General features: G+C 39.4%; 1 protein-coding gene across 2 annotated transcripts; it reads right to left on the reverse strand.

Annotated features, from left to right (window-relative positions):
* Nucleotides 1-709: 709 nt before the first annotated feature.
* LOC101173501 (angiopoietin-related protein 1) lies at nt 710-22,603 on the reverse strand. Of its 2 annotated transcripts, XR_002292168.2 has the most exons (6): nt 22,213-22,603; nt 14,352-15,187; nt 9,274-9,467; nt 6,473-6,743; nt 3,943-4,211; nt 710-758 (listed from the first exon to the last, which is right to left on the reverse strand). XR_002292168.2 is itself a non-coding variant. In XM_004078981.4 (5 exons), the coding sequence occupies exons 2-5, from the start codon at nt 15,169-15,171 to the stop codon at nt 4,024-4,026; spliced, it is 1,473 nt and encodes a 490-aa protein (XP_004079029.1). In that variant the 5' UTR covers nt 15,172-15,187; nt 22,213-22,603; the 3' UTR covers nt 1,865-4,023. The 2 variants fall into 2 exon arrangements, 1 of the variants encoding a protein (XP_004079029.1); XM_004078981.4 differs by lacking the exon at nt 710-758 and having other exon boundaries at nt 1,865-4,211.
* Between the last annotated feature and the right edge of the window lie 689 nt (nt 22,604-23,292).

Here is a 23,292-nt window from a genome sequence, read left to right on the forward strand (position 1 = left end):
ACATTTCTGTGGGACAATACTGCAGACTTCAAAACAAAACTCATTCTCTGAGGAAATCCAATGGGAATTTCTGCTTACTGATGTTATAAACATAACATACCATAATTGACTGTTTCCTATGAGACCTATGCTGTGTTTGTGTTTTTAGCCACATTTCTTGCTTTAGAACATTTATAAGTTTACAATGATGTTTACAGGTAAAATCTGCAATCAGTGGATTTTTGAGTATCCCTTTGCAGCACATGATCTCCCTTCACCTTTCCTAAAATGACTTTTTTTTTTTTAAAACTGCATAATCTTTACAGAAGACATTTTGAACCCCTAGTGTGATACATTTATCAGGCTGTGTCAGGTCAAGCAGTATGAGGGTTGGTGTAGCAGCAGGAAGCAGCCTTGTTTGTCTCAAATGTGCGTCTCTACTGAACTGCGTGTGAGAAAATTTACCAAGACTTTGTCGATTCAACAAGATGCCCAAAAAGAATGTTTTTGGCTGTGAAAGACAATAGAGTCTTTTCGTTTTTTTTCCAAAGGATATTTACACCAGGCGGGGGTGCAGTTTACGTCTTCACAAAAAGACAAATTACTCTGAATGTTTTGCTTGTTTGTATTTCACAAAGAACAGCTTTGTGACCCAAATTTAAAAAGAAAAAAAAGCTGGAATTATGTGCGTCATCTCCGAGTTTGTAGCAAAAGGTGTAAACATAGCTGCGTGTGCTTCATTTGATAAAGCTTTACATAAACACTACACTCCAAAACCTATATAGGATGTGAAATCCTTTGCATTTACACTCTAAACAAGCTTTAAACAAACTTTTTAAATGTAAATGTCTTTCGGGGGCCTTGATTTAAATTTGCATTTAAACATTATCTTAAAGGTCACACCCCCAAACAGTGAGCTGGTTAAAGCAGCTATCAAGTGGAAACCTTAAGCCTCGTTTCCACTGAGCGGTACAGTCCAGTCCAGTATTTTGAGGGTTTCCTTTGTAAAATGGACCCATTAAGCCAGACTGATCCGTATCAACTTTGGCTCACCATTGGTTGTAGGTTCATAGAAAAATTGAGCTACTGAAACCCGTTGATTGGAAGGTCATTAAGACAAAAGAAAGTGCCAAACCAGCACAGATGTTTCCAAACATCCAATTTTTTGTCTATCAGTCAACGTGTCTCAGGAAAAGATGCCCACAACGAACAGCAAGGTCTGGTTGGCACTGGAATAACAAACAGTCCTTACAATCCTTGGCAGAGTGACTTGTACAAAGTATTTTAAAAGCCAAGTGGAAAAAAAATGGCTGCTGGGTGACCCTCAGTGTTGTTGCTAATAGCTTCGCTTTGGCTGTAGTCACATTATTATGACGGTCTACACCCCACAGGCGCTGGCGGTCCAACTTTGAGTGGTTAGCTCACCTGAATTGCTTGGGCCTTTCTAAACCGGAGCGTAGTGCTCTGTGGAATCGAGGCTTGGGATGTTAATCAAGCAGAAGACACCGTGAGTCAAAAAGGATGGCGCACATCTTAAATTGTGAGGATTGTCATGTGAGGATTTTGTCATGTTATGGGTTTGATCATGTTTTGCTTTGAATTGTCCCTTTTTGTCAGTCACACCAGTTTCAGGTTAATTATGATCCTCAGCTGACTTGATTTCAGTTGATTGCCTTCAGCCTATAGAAGTGACTGTTTTTCAGTTTGTTCTTGTGAGGTCGTCTGCTCTTTCACCTTTTTGCTTTCTATGGTTTTGTCTCGTTCAAGTTTATATGTTAAACTTGGTGTCCTGCATTTTTGGGTCCTACACCACCAGCTCCTAACAAAGTCAGGTTGAAACAGACAGGAAGGAGAAACCAAAGGATTATAAATGATTTAAAACAAATTCTAGCGTAGATACATTTATTTGTTAGCCTTAAAAGACAAAAACAACAGGAAAATACAAATAATTGTGGTTTTGACCAAAAAAACAAACTGCCATTTGCCTCATGTGGTGAAACTTGAAAAAAAAAATGCCCCTGATCCTGACAGACATTTTCCCAATCTATTCAACTGTCACTAAAACATCATGCCCACACAGGCATAAAAATAATTTTAATTAAAGCTCAAAATTCTATTTTCAATTAAAACAAAAGCTTTTATTTTGGTAGTTGCTGTTGAGAAGTTAGAGGTCATCTTCTGATCCCCCAGTTCCCACACTAACACGCATTCGGATGAGATCATTTCCTTCATTGTCTTTGAAGTACAGAAAAAAATTCTGCATGGGCTATAAACAAAAAGAAAAAAAGTAGTACAGATGAAGATGTGATACACTTATGAATGTTTCACAAAAACAAGAAAAGTGCTTTGGTTTGTGCAAAACTGTGCCAAAATCTTCATGGAGCTTTGGTTTATTTACATCATGCTTCTAAGCAACCAGACTTTTTCTGCAACTGTTTTTCAAAGAAACTTCAAACTTTTGTTTGAGTTCCTTAGACCATAAAGAGACTTCCAGACGCGGGGTTTAATTGGTTTCAAGTTTTATTGCTGCCTTTTGACATAATAATTCTTTTTTTGTTGTTTTTTACAAAGTGCATAAACACTCACTTACAGAAAACAGTCTTCTGTTTTAAGTTTATTTTCCTCATTTTGAGTTTTGTTCCTTTATAAAAAAAAAATTAAAGGAGATGGGTGGGAGGCTCTTTGTGGTTGAATAAAAAAGTAAAAAGAACTACAACAATATTTAAGTCTATTTTCAGATCAGACACCAATAAGGCCCCTTGCCTTACATGTGTGTTGTTTGAAGCAAACCCCCAGTTTCGACCCCCATCCCGTCTGAGATGGTTCCCCTAAGAGGATTTCCATCTTTGGAGGTGATTACAGAGTGAAAGGATCCGTGACTTTGTCAGTCAAAGACCTTTTTTTTTTAACAAAAACACACACATCAAGTACGTCTACTGTGGAAAGAATGTAGGTTTTTCTGCATTTCAAAACAGGACTTTGAGGGTGAACGTGGCAAATGACTTGGAAATTTGGACCGATTCCATCCCAGTCCATCCCCTCCCTCCAACCCCATTCCTCCTTCTCCCTTTCTTGCTCTATCCTGTCTGGTTTTCAGAAATGTGTTTCTGGTTGTCTGTCCCGGCGCTTAAAACTCTTAACACGCCTTGTCGGCACATTTTTTTGGTGCTCAAAAACCGCTCAGAACAAACCGTAATTCCACCTTTTTTTCCCCCACACAATGATACAATTTTTTCCCCCCAGATTCAAGCTGAACTTTAATCAAACTCCAAATGAGAAAAACATGAAACTGCAATTTACATGGAAGCTCACTTAAAGAATGATTGTCCTGTTTTCAGTCGAGGAAATGGGTTTTGTTTTCTGTAGGATCATTTAAAGCTCCCTTAGGACACCTGGCCCTTTTCCCTGTTGTGATAACTTAATTATACTCATAAATTATACTTTCTGGTCATCTGAACATAGACTAAGAATCAAAACATGCAGTAAAAAAAGGGTCATTTTGAGTGTCTTGGTTTATAACAAAAACAGTCGTGTTTTTGTGCAATCAAGTGGATGAATTGCTGCCTTTCTGATGAGATGAAGTGAATATAGAGCTTACATAGGTCTAAATAGGGTTTAAGATAATGCTTTTTCCAAGTTCAAGTACCTTTAGAGGATGGAATACTAAGTGTCAGCAACAGAATATTTACTTGGTGAGGTAGAATAAGCAGCACTCATATCCTGTGGCACCTTTTCATGGGAAAAAAAGAGGAAATTATGCGAAAACAGAGTCATTCAGGCACAGAGCTTGTATAAACTGCGACGTGTTGGCAGGTATTCTTACATATCTTTAACCATTAAGCATATGCTGTGGTTTGTGAAGCTTGTCCTACATCTTTTTAAATGGTTTGGCTAGAAAAGGAGAGTTGATGTGTGCTGTTGATGGCTTTCAGCTCTCTGGTCACCTCCAGTGGTGTGCTTCATCCAGCAGAGAGCGTCCATTTACTGTTGAGTCAAGTTGGTGTCCGAGATTTGCAATAGTTTCTGTGGCTGTCCCTTCTGGTCTCAGTCTATGGGCCTGATCATGATGCGCACAGATTTCATGGAGTAGAACCCTCCGCCATAGTCAGCCCAGAAGATCCCGTCCTGGAATTTGCTGCGGTACACGCCCCCGGTGTACCAGACACCGTTCAGATTGGCTTGGCCGCAAGCGTTGTACCACCAGCCTCCTCTATGGAAATGGGCGCAGTTGCCTATTGTTGGAAAACAGGAAAAAAATATTTAAGCTTTAACAATCATCACATTTCCCCAAAGATGCAGTGTTGCTGGAATTCAAATAAAACATGAAAAAAATCTGTTTTGTTCACCAAACATGGTGGGATTTAAAGTTCTACTTTGATTACCTTTTGATCTATCCTAAAGGCGTTCTCAGTGGACTTTTAATTGTGATTACGTTGTTGCCTTCTAGGACTCTGTTGCTGTAGAGCAGCAGTACTTTAATAGAAATTTGCCCTCTGAGTTATGGGCGGGACATTTGGTGTGGAACAAACCTGCCCCCACTTACTGTCGCCCATAACTAACCCACTAAGTCCCACCAACTCACAATGCCAACCTTACCGGTGCAGCAAAAATGGCGAGCAATATTGGAGCTATCCAGCTGTACAGTTGTGATCCCGATACCAGCTCAGATGAGGAAAACAAGGACAGACATGGATCTGTTTGTCTGCAAGTGGATGCATCAGAATGGAGCGGAGCTTGGACCGGGCCATCATACTTTCGAGTTCACAAATCTTTTTCAAATGCCTGCTCCCGATTCATAACAATTTAAATACACAGAAATTAAAATGTGTGCATAATTTTCCTAATATATGTCCAAAATTGACAAAAAATGTCACAAGAACATGTTAAAAACACCAAAAACACAATTTTTATCAAAGTGCATCTTTAAAAGATCAATGTAATCTTCCCAAACAGTTTAAAAACCTTAAAAATCTTCTTTCCCAAGGCAGACGCCTACTTTATAGTTTGTGGGCTTTGACTTCCCCACAGTGAAGGAGGAAAAGGTGGCAGAGGTCATGCATTCAAGTGAGTTATCACTCCTCCTTATTTGCAAAAGGAAGTAAATGTGTTTCTGAAAACTTTGTGGGACTCCGGCTACATGCAAATACACTAGACCACAGCCCATTCAAGTTTGACTTCCCCCTATGTTAAAAAAATATTCCATCACTGTTGGTTAACATATTATGATGTTGACTACAGCTACAATTGTAACAGGCAGTTAAGAAAGAAAGTTTCGTCTGCAGTTGTGATGCAAATAGAGCTATCGAATACGATTTATAAAACTGGCAGTTTATTTGAAGGAGACCACTCATGGTTGTCTTGTTGTAGAGGTAAAACTGAATGTTGTAATATTAAAAATAAATAATAAATAAAATTTAAATGACAAATTGGAAACCATCGCATTTCTAAGTAGAACAAAACAGCAGTTCATCTTCTCCGATCCCTTAAATTTGACCTTTTTTAGATTTGTCCTTTTTCCAAAAGCTTCCTTCTGTACCTCTGGTGTCATAGGAAGTGGGAACAGGTACTACACACACCTATACAATAGGAGGTGATGCTTTGTCCTTCTTTAAGCAGGGGGAGGAGTTACAGCTTCCTAAAACACCTGACCAATTGTGTTTGTGGTCTGTTTAAGTCAAGTCTACTTTAAGATGCTCAACTTTATCTTCAGATCAGATAGACCCCTTTATCTTCACATTGGTAGTTTTTTTCCGTCACTTTACACATCATCGTCAATAAGGCCTTCACATTGATACAGCTAAATAGCCCATCTTTCTTCTCAGCCAATCACAATCAAATATTTCTCCTTTAAATTTATGAAGGGTTGTCTGTCTCTGCATTGTAGACATTTCGTATACTGCTTCCCCCCACCCAGAGCAATGCTGTGGCATGATCTGGCCTCTAACCATCAGCGTCTGGCTCTGATGGTGGTTAGAGGCCAAACTATTAGTCACCATCAGCGTCTAGACTCTGGGGGGTTATTTAATCTATGGTACGACAGAGTCCATCCAGACCATGCAAGATGTCATCAGAGCCTAATCGCAAGGACCATGGACTTATTTCACGCACATTTTGTTACTTGCATTCCTAATATCTCTCCTTATTGAAATCGAACCAATAGGGCGCAGGTTGCAAAGTATTTTTGCTCAGCTGACGACAAAATGTAAGTTCTTCACTCACAGTACAACCATAATGTTTTCATGCCCAGAAAACTGCACCGTGGCACATCTCTAGAATTAGGCCAAGCTAATCTGTGCCAATGAAAGAGACAGGGACCTTTGTAACCCAAAGAACTGTACTTTGTAGACAATTGTATTGGCACTGTAAGTAGGACCTAACCCTTGTTTTGGCATAAAAAATATCAACCTTGTTAGTTGTACCACAACATGAAGGGATTCACATTGGAGAACACAATACAAGGCAGTTGCACAAACAGTTTTTGGACACTTTTTACCTGAGAAGGCGTCTTTGTCTCGATCCAGAGTGGTAAACTGTTTACCATTGTGGCTGCTTAGGGAATCCCCAGCGTTGCCCTGGTAGGTGCCCAGCCGCAGGCGGTATCCCACGCTCTCCGGCTCCAAGTGGAAGCTGCTGTACTGAGCGTAGACCTTCTTGTCCATCCAGTCCTCCATCTCCACGAGCAGCTTGTAGTCTCCCTGCCTTCCTAATTTGTAGATGCTTTCCAAGCCAAGCCAATATTCCCCATCTATGTTGCCAAAGCCACTCTGGATAAGAGGAAAATTAGAGGCGAGGTTAAGAAAAGATTACAGGAAATAACTGGGGGTTGTTTCTTAGACGTTGCAGGACAAAAGGGAAGGTCTGTCTCTGATGATGTTTTGGAAAAAGAACTATAATTAAGGAAAATTTCAAAAGGAATTAAAAAGAGCTGTGATAAAGAATGCAGCCCTGTCTATGAAATAAGTAAGAAAAGTCTGTTGTTGATCTTAAGCTGGAAAATAAGCATTTACCCTCGGGGTGATGTTTCTGACATCCCACAGATCTCATGACTAATGGGAAAACTGGCTAGAGCACTTGTGCTGAGAAACCATGAGCCGTCTGTGTCTGGATACCAGCTCTTCAGAGGACTTCAGTGTGCAGAGGAGGTTGAGGTTTGTGACTGCGGATTAGCTGAGCGAGCCAGCAGATGATGATTGATGCAGGGTTTCAGTTTAACGCTGGGTGTCTGTGTGTTCGTGTGCACAAACTGAGACAAATTTGTGTTGAATTGAATAATTTAGCATCCAATTTCACATGCAAAGGTGGGGAAGACTGACTGGAATAGTGGATTACAGGTCAAGGAGCCTAATACTCCATCTAAATCTCAGAGTGCTTTGATGAGAAAAGTCTTTACAGTTGAGTGTGTGAGGTCAACCAACAATCCATCTAAAGACACCCGTAGTAGAGGTGGTTTTGGGAAGACATTCTTGTAGATTGAGCTATGGAACATAACTTCTTAGTGTGGCATCTTATATTTCATAATGCAAATCTCAGCCCAATGGATTGAGGAGCAGTATGACTGCTGAAAGGGAACTATGCATGACTTTAAGTTAAAAAACACATGAACTGTGGCTCACAAGATGATGGCAAAACAGCAGAGGCTTGTGTAATGGTACTTCTGCTGTATATGGCCATAAAAATTAGAAAACATAGTAAATACACTAATGGAAGAGTTAGTACTAAGACTCACAATCTTAGCATCAGATGCCTTGATGTGAGAGCAAACAGCAAAAGATGGATTTTGAGGACTTTGTAGGGTCTTTTTTTGATTTGAAAAAAAATATAGGTCTCTCCCTCTAGTTAAAAATCATTATAAAAGGAGACCATTTTAAATTCAAAGAGTTTTTTTAATTTGAAGGTTCAAAACCTTTTAGCCAGTAGGGAATTTTTGGAGCTTGTCCAATCAGCAAATGGATTTGTGCCAGACAGTTAACAAAATCTCTACACGCCAGCAATGCAGAACAGTTCCTCCCCTATCGCCATGGTAACTAGATATGACATACTTTGAGGATGAAACAAACGTCATTGTCAAAATATTTGATAAAGCCGTTTTTTTTGCCCTGTGTTCTTCCTCACAGTTTGGCCAATCTGAGCCTTGTGCTATAATACTATCTTAATGCCATAAAAAACATGCATTTGATTTACTAGGAAGAATAATGTTGTGACAATTTTCATCCTATTTAACAGGATATTTTCCTCCTGTTTACTGCAGAAGTTGCTCTTTGTGGATTTTCCACTACAGCACCATGTTTTCCCTCCCTGCTCCCTAACTGCTAAAAACTTTAATAGTGTGGGACTATCTAGTGCCCTGGTATTTAAAAGCAATCCAAAAACAATACTCACTAAATATTGGTATTTTATGAAGAATATTTATGAACCTGCTGTTTCTGATGATGAAAACTTGGATCATTTGTAAAAAAAAAATGTAAACAGTTTTTTTCCCCCAAATACTTCAAATGCAATGCATTGTAGTCGATATTTGCCAATCCAGTGAGCATCGCTGCACACTGGGTTTTTGCTGAGACTTCTGGGAAAGTTCTAGGGCACTGGATTTTGGGACTGTACATTTGGGCAGCACTGCAAAATGGCAAACCCACCATATAGTGCACTATATAGTGACTAGTGAAGGAATTCAAGCTCAACCTGTAACTATTTCAGGGCTAATCGCCTTAAAAAAAGTGATATGATGTCCTGTCCCCAAAGAAGTCCGAGTTTCAAAAGGTAAAAAATGTACTTAAAAAATTGTATTTCCAGCATAAATCCACCTGTAAGTGTTCATCCGAAGCCAGTCACTGCACTAAAGCTACCTCCTGAATTATTTGCTAAAACTTCCAGGTATAGTTTAATGCTACATAAGCAGAAGAAACCTGAAAGTTTAAGACAGCTTGTTCCTTTTCAACATACACATCACCTGGTATTTGTTTTATAGCCAGGGGTCTCTTACCATAGGAATTTGGAAAAACCTGGTGTCCTTACAGAGATATTAGTCATTAAAAGTCTTTCTTCTTTTTATGCATGCACAAACATGAAATAAGAAATAATAACTCACATATTCAGGTATACAAGCACAAAGACACAATAATATTTGGGCCAAATATTTTTTCTAACTTGATTTTTCATAATTATGTTATAAGTTTTTGACTGTTACTTGAATCACATTATTCAGAAATCCGAAAATACTTTGACTTTAAATGTGCATGTGGACAAGCTCAACCAGGACTTGGCCAAAGAGAGCAGAGGAAGTGTTTGTGTCACTACCTTGTAGTCATCCCAGTTCCTGAAGAAGTTAACCGAGCCGTCTTTTCTGCGCTGGATTATAGTCCAACCCCCGTTGTCAATATTCTGTTCACACCAGACCTGCACAGGTCTCTCTGTTTCATCTGGTTTGATCAGGTACATGCCGCTGGTGATGTGGCCGGCTTCCTGAGCGTCTAAGCAGTCCCTGAAAGGACCTGAAGGACAAAAGGGTCAACAAGGAGAGGGAAAAAAACATGCCCACTGCACACAAATAAATGGGATGTTCTATAATAAAATGTCATCATGGACGTTTTTCACACCTTCTTTATGATCCAATGAATTTTGTGTTTTTGTTCTTTGTAACATGTTCTTGTGGCATTTTCTGATGTTGGGTGAAATAAATTAAGAAAATTAAGCTCAAAATTGCAGTTCTGAGAAGTTCTTTATTGAAATTGTGCTGTTTGAAAAAGAACCTATTTGTGACGTTGAAAATACGCTGGGCAGGCCACAGGCTCCCTGCTCTACTCTGCAATGGTGAGGGTAAAAAGTGCGGGGTTGCTCCACGCCAACAGTCCCGCCCACAACTCAGAGGTGAATTTCTGATGAACTGCCGCTCTGCAGAAACTATGTTCTAGAAAATGACACAGCATTTGATTTTGGCAAAAAAAACCCTTGTTATAATCATAATAAAAAGGTCGCTGGAAACTCTTTCAAAATAGAGTAAACAAACTGTTTCAAACAGGAAAAGTTTAAGTTTATTTCAAAATCGTTCATTAAAAAAGTTAAATATGGACCATTAAATAAATGGAAAAGTAAGCAGTAAAAAAAAAAAAACTAATTTCAAAAAAGGTTTTCTTCCAAGGGATATATTTCCCAGTTTAGGAAACAAGTTGGGAAACAGTGTACATTAAAGAAAATGAATGAAGGGAAAAGATTAAAATGTTGGATTATCAATTAAAAATTTGTTTTTAATAATGGACACTTAAATAAAAGGCATTTTTGAGAAAAAACTGGACCTTAAAGCATGACTATATGAGTGTGCATACAGCTGAGATGGCAGTATCATTAAACTGTTGTCTTAGAAGATATATGAATGCAGATTAGAGCTCTGTTGCATAAAGAAAAAGATAGTTGTGCACTTGATCTACAAACATTGTATTATAAATGACCAAACTGTGACCCCCTTCATCCTCCAGATTAAATAAAGAGGATGCCTTATTTTCAAAGTAGTGTTTTGATGGAAATCAGCTTGGTAACAGTCCAGAAATTACACCAAAAATAAAGACACTTGGAGCTTCATGAAGAAAAAACAACAACATAAAAATCCAGATCTTCAGCTTGAAGCTGACGAGGAAATTTTCCTTCTCAAGCTACATTTTTTGAAACTGTTGTTAAAATAGAGGATGTTGTGCGTAAGGAAACATCACCCTTTTCCCCTATTTGCTTGATGTTTCTGGTATTAGATTTAAAATGAGCTCAAACCTTTCATGAAACTCTTAAGCTACATTCACACCGCCCCCTGCACCACTTTCAATAAAAGTCTATGTAAACACATGTAAATGTGCATTTCTGGCTCCCGAATACAAAACTCTCGCCTGACAGTTCCTGACAGTCCAGTGTGAACGCTCTGAGCCATAATAATATGAGTTCATGAACATTTTCTTCAATGCTTATCACATGTTTGGTGTGAACGCTGGGGGGGCGGGGGGGGGGGGGGCGGCATTGATTCTTTCACTTTTGTATTAGGGATGGTTGTCAATGTTTGGTTTTAGATAAGAAGGGTTAGTAGGATTTTTTAGGCTTTAAAACAGATATTAATTTGATAGTTTGAACTGAAACTAAACTTTATTCATCATTGGGCAAACTTGTAAGGGTAAAAGAGTGTTCATGAATGGACTTTATGATGTGGTGGAAATCATTTTGACACATCAGTAAGTCCAGAAAAGTCTGACATAAAGCAGGTCCATTTACCATTTGGACCCAATGGATCCAGCCTCATACCTATTGGGGCTATTCTATCTATTAATTATTTTTTTCAATTTTTGGTCAAATCACCATAGTTTTCTATATTTATATTCATTTATTATTACTAATAATGATCAAATTTAAGGAAGTTGAGACATGTTCAGCTGTATCCGGGCTACTTTTGGACATGCAGGACCATAATGGACACTTTGTTAAACTGTCTTTGTTGACTGCTTTTTTCCAAAGTAATTCAACACGTCCTCAGTGGGACTTTTCATTGACAACACATGTAGCAGTGGGTTTATTCAACGGGCGAGTAACCGCCTCTCTGCTAATTATATAAAACTAATAATAATAGTCACTTCAAGAAAAATCTGTCTAACTTCCCTGAAGAAAAACTGTTACTGTGTGTGAAAAGTCTGTAGTGCCAGCCCAGGTTTTGTGTGCATGTCAGGCAGTGGAACTGTTTTCCAAAAGATGGTTTTTACACGAAGCTGATCTAAAAACTCATTATTTTTGTTGGATACCGGCAACCTAAAAGTGTCAGGAAATTCTTCAGATGAGAATAATCAGGCTTGTCACGTCTTAACTACCCTCTGACTCCATCCAAACGTTGCAGCACTTTCTGTTTCCATCACGGTCTGCGTTTCTTCTGCAGAGCATGGAGCAGAGTTCAGGCTGACTTTGCACATCTTTAACCTGTGAAATGAGGCCACAAGCACATCTCCAGCTGTGTTCAAGGTCATAGATTATTATGGTTGGCTTGCAAAGTTATGACCGCTCCACACTTTCCCATGACTGCTCTGGACCTTTGTGCCTAAATCTGAGAAATGTAAAGTAACAACAATAACAGGAGCCATCAATCGAAGTTAAATACTCTTTTTTCTGTACAATGAATGTAAAAATGCATCAGACCATCTGACCTGATGAATGTTTCACCGTCTTAATCACTCTTACTTGTTTTTTTTGTGTTTGTCTGACTCTTTCCTGTCCTCTTTGACCCCGGCCATGGCAGATGGTTCCTTCCGATTGAAGGAAGTAATTCCTCTCCACAGTCTCCCAGATGTGTGCTCAATTAGTAGCATTACATTTAAAATTTTCACTGTTTTGGTTACCAAATCAAATCAAATCCAATCAAACTTTATTTATAAAATAGCGCTTCTCATGCATTTTGCGCAGCTCGAAGCACTTTAACATTAAAAACAGAAAACACACAATATTACAGTAAAAGCCCAACCGACCCTTCACCCTTCCCACTCCCATCCGTTAAAACACATGACCCATGGCCCCCACGTATAAAGAATAATGACTGTGTAACTTTAAATAACAATAAATAAATAAATAAGCAAACAAAAAAACAAGTATGGCTTGGCTCTGCTGTGAGGAAATAGTATTTGGGAATCTCTTCATAGCAGGAGGCAGCCTGGCCATAGGAACATCGCCACAGCGCCCACCCAGACTGGGACAATACTGGTGTCCACTTAACAGCCATGAAGCTGCAAAGTTAGACTCCAGCTGCCCCAGCAAGGGCGGCAACCGTGCCAACAACCACCGACCAAGCCCTGGAAGAAAAGATCCCTACAAGAAACACTGGGGCTAAAATCATGATAAGATACTAAAATTAAAGACATAAGATGTATATAAAAACATAAAATTGAGACAGAGATGCATAAAATGAAATTAAATACATAAAATAGCCTATACTAAAACTAATAGAATAAATTAGCAGTTAAAATGAACTAAAAGCTAAATTAAAAGGGTAGGTCCTGAGCCTCTCCTTAAAAACGTCTACAGTCTCTGCGGCCCTGAGGTTCTCCGGCAGGCTGTTCCGCAGGCGAGGATCATAATGGCAGAACGAAGCCTCACCATAAGTTTTGGTCCTCACCTTCGGAGCAACTCATAGGCCAGCACCGGAGGACCTCAGTGTCCGCGAGGGCTCATACTATAAAAGAATATAATTTAAATAAGAAGGCCCAAGACGATAAAAACATTTATAAACCATTGAAAGAATTTTAAAATCAATCCTGAAACGCACAGGGAGCCAATGCAGTGATTTCAAAATTGGTGTAATGTGTTTCCGCCCTCTGGTCCTCGTCAGAACTCGTGGTGCTGAGTTCTGCAGTAGTTGTTGATTTGAAATAGACTTTTTGGGAAAACCAGAGTGCAGGGCATTACAATAATCTAAACGACTGAAAATAAAAGCATGCATCAGCACCTCTGTGCTGGCAAGAGAGAGGAACGGGCGGACTCTGGCAATGTTTTTAAGATGACAAAATCCTGTCTTAACGACATTTTTAATGTGTGGGTTAAACTTTAGCTCAGAGTCAAAAAGTACGCCCAGGTTTCTCACACATTGAGAAGGTTTAAAATTGTGAAGATGTGGTGAAATCCTCTCTCTCTTGTCTTTAAACCGATGATTAAAACTTCAGTTTTAATAATAATCTTCATAAAATATAAAAAAGTTGGCCTAATTTTAATGTTTTGTCACCAAACAGAATTATAAAAATCTTGACTGACATTGAATTACGCATTAGTTTAATGCTGCTTTTATGATATGTCCCTTGACGTCCCACTCCGATCATCTTTTGATCTATTTATCTAGTGTTTTAACTAAGACCACACAGTGTTTAGCCCAAATGAAAAAGACCTGTGTGGAATTCAAGAACAGTTTCTGCAGAGCGGGAGGAGTATATTAGAAATTCATTTCTGTATTGTGGGTGGGACCATTGGCGTGGAGCAACCCACTTCCCGATCTCCATCTGGGGACACTCTCCTCCACTAGCTAACAGCCCCCCTGCAAAATGGATGCATCAGAATAGAGTGGAGCAGGAAGCTTGTGGGCTGTCATTCAAAAGCGTGTTTTTCCGCTCCTGACTCACATGCAATGTTCCTTGGAATAGGTCTTTAAAAAAGCTGTTGTTGTGAACTGGCACATTTATTTAAATTGAATGGTGACCTTTTCATTTAAACTGAACTAACCCAATCAAACAAAATAACATATTTTTCTAGTTGAAACAGATTCTAAGTAAATGTTAAGTCAACTTTAAAAAATGAACTTAACTGAATTGAAATCAATGCCATTGGTTGAAACAGACAAGATTGACAAAACAAATCAAGACATTTCTAAAACTCACCTTCTGAACTGAAATTCTTCTCAGACTTTGAGACTTCAAGGGTGCTGCTTGTAGGTGAGGGTCCGGAGCGAGAGCCCCTTTCACGTGCCACCCCGCGGGTGTTGACCCTTGTAATTTCATTGGTGAAACGTGGCACACTGACTGGAATGTTCTCAGGCACCACCTGCACCAGCGGAGGCCCCAGTGGTGTTTGCTCATGCCTGCGACTGTGTAGCTGCATGCAGCGCTCCTCCAGCGCTCCAATCAGCACGGACTGATTGTTGACGACTGCAGACAAGGCAGAATATTTGGCTTCCAGCTCCCTGTAGCGAGAGCCCAGGCGCAGTGACTCGGTGGTGGCGTTGAGGATGCGTGTCTCCAGCTGAGCTAACTCCAGTGAGTTATCCCTCTTCCTTATGATTTCATGCAGGAGCTGCATGTAAAGCTGGGTCACTCTGGAGTTCATGTTCCTGCTTTCTTTCCTCAGCAGCTTCATCTCATTCACCAGGTTGCCGTCCACATCCACCACCAACTTCAAAGTTTCCATCTCCCTGCGCTGCTTTGACAGAAGGTCACGCACCGCTGCCACATCCAGGCGCGTCACCCGGTCCTTGTCAGTGGAGTAGCCACGGGCGGCACAGATGGGGCCTGTGATCTTTTGCTCGGGGACCAGGAAAGTGTAAGAGCACTTTTTGTTTTCATCGTTGGCCTCCGGAGCCCTTCGTATCCGGGAGAGGATGGGGTTCTTGGTGAAAGCTTGACTGCTACTCCAGAGAGACAGACCAAACAAAATCAAAAGGGTCCACGTGTCAGATCCCATGATGTCCCCACAAAATATCATCAAACAACCTGCAGATCTGTAAGACAGAGAAAGGCATTAAAGCGTCAACAAAAATAGATTCTTTTTTTTAATATTTGCTTTCTTTTTTTTGCCATCTCATTAGTACCACAGATTATTGACACAAAAACTAAAGCTTTTGGTTTTACCCTATAGAAAAGTACAAATGCGGATGAAAATCTTTTTCTTTATAGGTATTAGTGCAGATTTGAAGTGTTTTTGGCATTTCTCATAATAGAGGACATCTATATCGGAAAAGTGGGCTTAAAATTGCATTTCTAAGAATTTCTTTATTTAAGTTGTTGTGAATGAGGAGCAGATGAAAAAAAGATGTTTGAAAAAGATTGTTGCTGTGACATAGAAGCTACAATGGCAGGCCACAAGCTTCCTGGTCTGTCCCATTCTGATGCATCCACTTGTAGACTAGATCCATGTAGGGAGACCAGGGTCAGTTGTAACACTTGTAATTTCTCCAATCAGGAACAAGTAAGAGTTATCTGTTTCACACTGCACATGCTCAATTTTTTCCCTAGCCTGAACATGAAAAATAATTACAATTTACAAGGTAAAATGTAATTTCGAGGTAATAAAGTATCTTTTTTTATTTACAACATTTTTGTAATTACGTATCTTGCCTTATAGTTTAACTTATCAAACATGTATCATGTCAAGTATGCAAATGTTTAGCTTTCTTTTAGTCTAGTTGGGTTTTAGCTGTTTAGTTGTTGGGGCAGTTGTAATAGTGTCAAAAACGTTACAATTGACCCAAATAAGTTCAAGTAAATATGTAAGTAAAATAGATTTTAATTAAAGCATATTTTTAGTTGCTGAGATATTGACAGAGAAAGAATTACAGGGGTGTGCCTCTTGACATTCTAAAAAAAAGTGTCCAGCGATGTAAAACCCAGGGAAAGTAAGTCAAATCTGTGGCAAAATTCTATGGAATTTGAGAGTTAAACTCTTGCCTCTACATAGAAAATCAGAAGAACAGCAATCAAGTTTCAGCTGCTTGATTGACGTGTCTGTGGGCTACTAAAAATATATCTACACAGTCAGTAATTCTTGGATGACAACTACTTCTGGAAAGACAATTTCAATATATGACATATCTGCCATGGTAAAGACAGTACTTGCAGTGGCAGCAACAACAGAGAGTAAACAGATTCCAGTGTTGTGGCTTTTGGCCATATAATACAGCCATAGTTGAGAAATTGGATTTTGCAAATTCACAACTAACATATTGTCCAGGTCAAGCTTTTCAACTTTAGATTCTGACCAAGCTTGTGTCCCATTTGCAACTCAGAAGCTTCTGCTCCAACTGCTGAGCAACATTTTGCTCCATCCAACAACCAAGGATCTGCTTTCGGAGTGTCAATCAACTGTCACCATTTTCTATCTGACACGGACACTGACTAGAAACAGTGTCCAAAAGCTCACATGTTCACTCATTTAAGACTTTTAATGCTAGAATTTTTTTTTATGTATTCTTTTTCACATTTTTTAATTTTAATGTTGCATACACACCTTATGTAGCCATGAACTGGCCCAAGCCAGAATGAGCCAGGGTCTCATTGTGGCGGTCCCAAGCTCAGGTAAATACAGAGGGTTGTATCAGGAAAGGGATCCGACTTAATAAATCTTTGTCAAACTAAATATAGACATCAAATCTAAGATAGCCACACCCGATCGGTCAAATCACTTTTTCTTATCTGATTCATTGTGGCGAACCCTGCTGAAGTGAAAAGCCAAAAAGGAAAGAAGTTAGTAAACGAAGACCTGCTATTGGTAGTGCACTCTTCTTTGTTCTCAAACCCCTGGGGGGTTTGAACGGTTTTGTCTAAAATTGTAAAATGTTTTAAACCATTTGAGTCACTTTTATGATCTTATTTCCCAGTGTTACATTTCAGTTGTAACATTTTACCTTGTGTTTAAGCTCAAGCCATGTATTTTGTGTTTGTGCTACACAGGCAAACTCATTTATTAGCAGCCATTTTATTAGCAGACCCATGAAGCTTGTTTGTGTGGAAGTTTGGATTAAATGAGCTTTAGGTTAGAAACAGTAATGTAAAAATTGTCACAACTGTCAATTTCCCCCTCATCTTTGTTTTCCTCGTCAGAACAGGCATCTGGATCAAAACTGTATGGCTGGATAGTTCTGATATTGCTCGCCATTTTGCTCCCACCTAATGTTAGGTTGGGAGTATGAGGGGCTGTAAGCTGGTGGAAGAGAGTGTAAACAGATGGATGATGGGATGTGCGAGTTGGCTTACTTCGGGCCAACAGTCCTGATCACAACTCATAGGTGAATTTCTGATGAACTACTGCCGCTCTGCAGAAACTATGTCTTTCTTTGGCTAAAAACAGCAGAGCCCTAATTAAAAGGCCACTGAGAACCCTTTTACAAAAGATCAAAAGATGAGGACTTTAAATAATCAAAATGAGTCGTCAGAACAGAAATGTGTCCTTGAAATCAACAGTCAAGAGTTTTGGGAACCTTCACAGATAGTCACAAAACAGGGTCGGCAATCCTGGCGTTCTTAATATTGTAAATAAAGTGTAAATTCTCTAACAAATGAGAGAAAAACTGTGAGAAAAAATGTGCAACAAAATGTTTTATAACTGTCAGACCCCCACTTTTAGATTTTCAGATTTTAATTTAACATTTTAAAAAGTATTTTGTTTATTTTGATGTTAAAAGAACAATGCATTGTTTTCTTTTTTAGTCCAGTTTAAGTTGACTTTTCTTGTGAGTCAGATACAGAGTTTAGCTGTTGTGGGAAATGACGGGCTCTCTGCTTTATTTTAAAGCAACCAAGAATCAGGAGTAAATGTGAAAAGAAGCAGACCTTAAAACTTTGACTTTTCTTGGCACGAGTTGTTCTCTGCTACAAGCTATTACAAAGACTTCCACCAAACTGCCAGAAATTTGTGCTCATATGTTTTCATTACAGTCTCCAATACGTTTTTTTTTCCATAATGACCTTCACCATGGCTGTATCAGGTGTCCAAGTGTGAGCAAGTGTTGAGATCTTTTTTCTTTCTTTTTCTTATTTTTACATCTTTTATTCCAGACCTTACAGGAAAATCAATTATTTCTGAAAAATTAAGAGTCATTTAAGCCTGACGAAAGTTCTGGCAATAATTTTAAACTTTCACAGAAATTCGAGTTGTTGAGGAACTTTTAGTTCTTTCCTCCAAAGCATTTGTAACATAGTAACGTTTATTTACATTTGCAATACAAGATAAAGTTCTCTGAGACCTGAGAATCAAATCTGCAGCAAATGAAAACTCAAAGTTTTTTTTTTTTTGACAGGGAATGATAAAAAAAATGTAATTACAATACAACAAAGCTCATTTAATGTTTGCAAGATTGCTAATATTTTGGGTAACATGAAGTACGGATGCAACAATTCTCATTCGAAACCAAATAACACGTTCTGCCATTATCGTTAGTGAATAGTGGCCTCCTTACTGCATACTTTCAATGTTTCCGTTAAAAGTATCAAACAATTGTGCTAAATTTGAGAAGACTGTAGTATTTATTTTTTTATTACATTACACCAGGCTTTCTATGAGCCAACTGGAAGCTTTTTTGTCATTATTACTTTCTTATTAGTTATGAATCTGTAAAATTGTCACCTCGTTTGTAAGACTCGACAAGAATCAACAATGAGTGGGACACAATCATGAAGTTTAACAAACTAACTTGTTTAACAAATAAAAAAACTGAAATATTGTGCGTGCAAAATTTTTCAGCTCCTTTACTTTCAGTGCAGCAAGCTCTCTCTCTCTGACTGATCCAATGTTGATCTAAATGACCACTGATGATAAATAGAACCCACTTGTATGTAATCAAGTCTCCGTATAAATGCACCTGCTCTGTGATCGTCTCAGAGGTCCGTTTAAATCGCAGAGAGCATCATGGAGAACAAGGAACACACCAGGCAGGCAAGGAACACACTGAGACACTGCTGTGGAGAAGTTTAAAGCCAGATTTGGATACAAAAAGATTTCCCAAGCTTTAAACATCCCATTGACCACTGCAAATCTACAAAGACCCGGCCGTCCGTCTCAACCTTAAGCTCAAACAAGGAGAAGACTGATCAGAGATGCAGCCAAGAGGCCCATGATCACTCTGGATGAACTGCAGAGATCTACAGCTGAGGTGGGAGAGTCTGTCCATGGGACAACAATTAGTCATATACTGCACAAATCTGGATTTTATGGAAGAGTGGCGAGAAGAAAGCCATTTCTTAAAGATATCCATACAAAGTGTTGTTTAATGTTTGCCACAAGCCACCTGGGAGACACACCAAAGATGTGGAAGAAGGTTCTCTGGTCAGATAAAACCAAAATCGAACATTATGGCGACGATGCAAAATGTTATATCTGGCGTAAAAGCAACACATCCTCCCCCTGAACACACCATCCCTACTGTCAAACACGGTGGTGGCAGCGTCATGGTTAGGACCTGCTTTTCTTCATCAGGTACAGGGAGGATGGTTAGAATTGAGGGGAATATGGATGGAGCCAAATACAGGACCATTCTGGAAGAAACCTGATGGAGTCTGCAAAAGACCTGAGACTGGGACGGAGATTTGTCTTCCAACAAGACAATGAAACATAACGAAAATCCTCAATGGAATGGTTCACAAATAAACATATCCAGCTGTTAGAATGGCCAAGTCAAAGTTCAGACCTGAATCCAATCGATAGCTGTGGAAAGAACTGAAAACTGCTGTTCACAAACGCTCTCCATCCAACCTCACTGAGCTCCAGCTGTTTTGCTAGGAGGAATGGGCAAACGTTTCAGTCTTCAGACATACCCCAAGCGACTTGCAGCTGTAATCACAGCAAAAGGTGGCGCTACAAAGTATTAACTTAAGGGGGCTAAATAATTTTGAATGCCCAATTTTTCCATTTTTTATTTATTTAAAATGTTTGCAATATCCAACACATTTCGTTCCACTTCAGTATAGTGTCTCAGTTGTTGTTGATTCTTCACAAAAAATTACAGTTTTATGTTTGCAGCCTGAAATGTGGCAAAAGGTTGGAAAAAAAGGGGCACCGTATAAACAGCACAATAATCACGCACAGTTCATGTACTACGTTTATTTACGTGGTTCATTCATACTTCTTTTGCGGTTTTGACGTGGTTTATTTGTGATACGTCTGTGAAAAATTCACACAAAGACCACAACTTTTCACACTTTTTCCATGTATATTCACGCATGACCAATTTACATCCACCCACTATGTGCAAAATGTACGTAGTGGCTCTGTGATGCGGGCTTTAGTGAGGAGGAAAGCACGTAAAGCTACTTGAGCCAACACTTAGAAAAGCTTCACTTAAGGCCATTATCATACTATATGTAATTGTGATCATTGTAAAATGTTTCCCAAAGTCGCACTTCGATCATATTTTGATTTATTATAATTGCAATTTGTTCGCTTTAGTCTTTTAATTATGATCATGCCGTTTTCAGCATGGATTTTAAAAAATCTGTCGTTTTCTAGGACATGGTTTCTCTTCTGTATTCCAAAACACCTTGAGGCCCTTCAGTTCCTAAAGAAAAAGGTTGGATGTTTGCTTGAGCTCTGTTGTAATAAACTGGTGGACATGGTGAGTTTAAAGAGCTGCAGTTTCAATAGAAAACCTCTGATTTATTCTTCTAGAGTCTATTTTTTTGGAGGAAAGTTTGCCTTTTTGGTCTTATTGCTTTTGACATGACACTAAATGAAGTGGAGATGGTGCTTGCTCACAGAAGGAGCCCTTTTTTTATGCGCAATCGACACAGTTGGGCTGTTAAATGGCTTTTACTAACAGTCAATACAATCCTGACTGAAAGGTAATGCTGATGATAGAGTAAGTTTAAAAACTTCTGAGTAAAGCTGACACTTTTTGGAAAGAAATCCATCAAGAATTTCACAAGAATGCCAAAGAACCAGTTATAGGTGATGTCAGGACAACCACAGCGGCAGCTTTAAATCATTTCTGTGGTCTCGTTTTGGCATCCTCTTGAGAGTTTCCCACTATTTTCAATGGAACAGATCACTTTAATTTAAACTGTATACTTTTATTCATTTTCACCCCTTATAAATCATCCCTCTAAGTTTGTCAGTTTCTTAATTTAGATTATAGAAAACAGGTATTTGAGCCAAAATAAGCTGCAGTGTTGCCAGGAAAGCTGGCTCCTATTTGTTGCTTAAAGTTGCAGTTTGGATTTCAAATTTTTGACGCTTTTTGACTTTTTTTTTTTCCGCAGTCACAGGTCATCTAGTCAATACCCCCCCCCCCCCCCCCCCCCCAACAGCTGGCACGACTGCATGACTCCAGCGCTTGCAATATGAATCTGACAGTCTCCGCCCTGACAGAAGTGACAGTGTTTACATAGAGGCTCCTCAGTCAGAGCCATAAATCTCATCCACCAGCGGTTCCAACCAGCACATTTCACTCCATCGTCCTTCTCTTCATCAAACGCACTTTCACATTTTTTTAAACCTTTTTTTTATGTTGATGTATCATTTCCAATCAGAAATAACCAGCACTGCTTCTTCCTCATTGCAACAAAAACAACAAAAAAACTTTATTTTGAGCCAAAAGTCTTAGTTCACCCATCACTGACACAAACTCACTGACATTTCTTTTCATCAAAACTCCACTGAAGCTTTTGGCCTATTAGATCCCAAATCCCGTACAAATGATCTCATGATTGAGTCCAACAAGGATCAGGCCTGTCTGCTTAGGAGACACGAAAACACAAAGGCTTTGTACAAGGTGATCAAAGCAGCCTGTGATGGACTGCAGATGTCTGCGTCACAGACTATTTCTTGGCAGCAAGCTTACAAGACAGAAACATAGTGCTGTAATTACAGGCATAAAGAATCAGCTATGATTTAATAAAGGCACTGTAAGAGGACACTACAGCATGCAAAGTTACAGAATTTTTAAGAAAACCCTGTTTATCACTGCGAGGTCATTTTAAAATTGATTCGTTTAGACTGGGCTTTAGGGATTATTATAGGATAGAAATGAAATCTCACCTGTGTCAGTGGGTTCAGCCAGCTTTCCTCACTGCAACTCAGTTGTGTTCCCACCGCAGGCTTGCGCCTTCCATTCTCCACACACTCATGCCTCTGCTTTCACTGAGAGTGAAGGCCCGCTCTTTACAGCTGTGGCACCAGCAGACGCACTCCTCTGGTGGGGAACGGTGGAGGGTGGTCCGTGTAGGAAAAGAGGAAGGCCGATGGGGGGGGATTTTTCCTCTGCAGCTTGAAGAGACTTGCTTGGTCCTGCCTTCTCCTCTGGTGTATGGTTGGAGCAGTAGACATTTTATAAAGAAGTGATGAGTCCAGCTGGCTGGAAGTCACCCACTGCTTTCTATCATCCTTTTATCCTCCTGAAAAAATCTTGTTTACAATCCTCATTTGTCTCACGCTATAACGGAAAATGTCTTACAGGCAGATTTCGCTTCAATAACCATCCAGCTTCATTTATTTGACTTTTTCTCATAGGCTACATACTCCCCCCTTGCAAATCTGTTTCCTATCACCTCTAATCTAATAACGGAGGATGCAGTAGCTTTAGAAAAATAATAGGAGGAATGCTTTGGCTGGGGTTGTTTACTCCGAGTGAGGGATGTGTGGGTCTCAATGGAACCCAAGAGCTGTTGGCAGCTGTGTTTATTTGGTTATGAAGACAGTGTTTGCAGGGTTTTGCTGACAAAGCAACTGCCTTCAGCCAAAGGTTTCAGAGGGAGCTGGAGTTTTTGGGGCACCCTGTTTGTGGGTGGATGACAGAGCAACCTATTTCTGGAAAAATCAGGTTTTATCTGGGTTTACTGTGGGGTGCAGACATGTATGAGGATGTCATTAGATGCTTGCACGCATATGACACATATATGGCTGAAGGGTTTTACTCAATATAAATTCTAAAACACACAGGTTTTAATAAAAGGAAGAAAAAAAGATGATTCAGTTTCATCACCTTTTTCCCTGCAGGTCACATTTATTAAGAAGAAAACATAGCTTCCATCTAACATGAGCATGGTATGATATCATATTACTGGAGGCCAGATCCTTCGCTTTGATCAATTCAACCTCACCTGAGTCGAGTTTCCCATT

The sequence above is a fragment of the Oryzias latipes genome, chromosome 17, assembly GCF_002234675.1.
Source record: "Oryzias latipes chromosome 17, ASM223467v1".
Classification (NCBI taxonomy): domain Eukaryota; kingdom Metazoa; phylum Chordata; class Actinopteri; order Beloniformes; family Adrianichthyidae; genus Oryzias; species Oryzias latipes.

Bases quoted from the DNA above. Each gene is read 5' to 3' on its own strand.
- LOC101173501 (XM_004078981.4), bottom strand. From the start codon at position 15,171: ATGATATTTTGTGGGGACATCATGGGATCTGACACGTGGACCCTTTTG. The intron at 9,468-14,351 runs GTGAGTTTTAGA...TTTGTCCTTCAG, and splicing joins GAAGAATTTCAGTTCAGAAG to GTCCTTTCAGGGACTGCTTA. The intron at 4,212-6,472 runs GTAAAAAGTGTC...TTCCAACAATAG, and splicing joins AGACAAAGACGCCTTCTCAG to GCAACTGCGCCCATTTCCAT.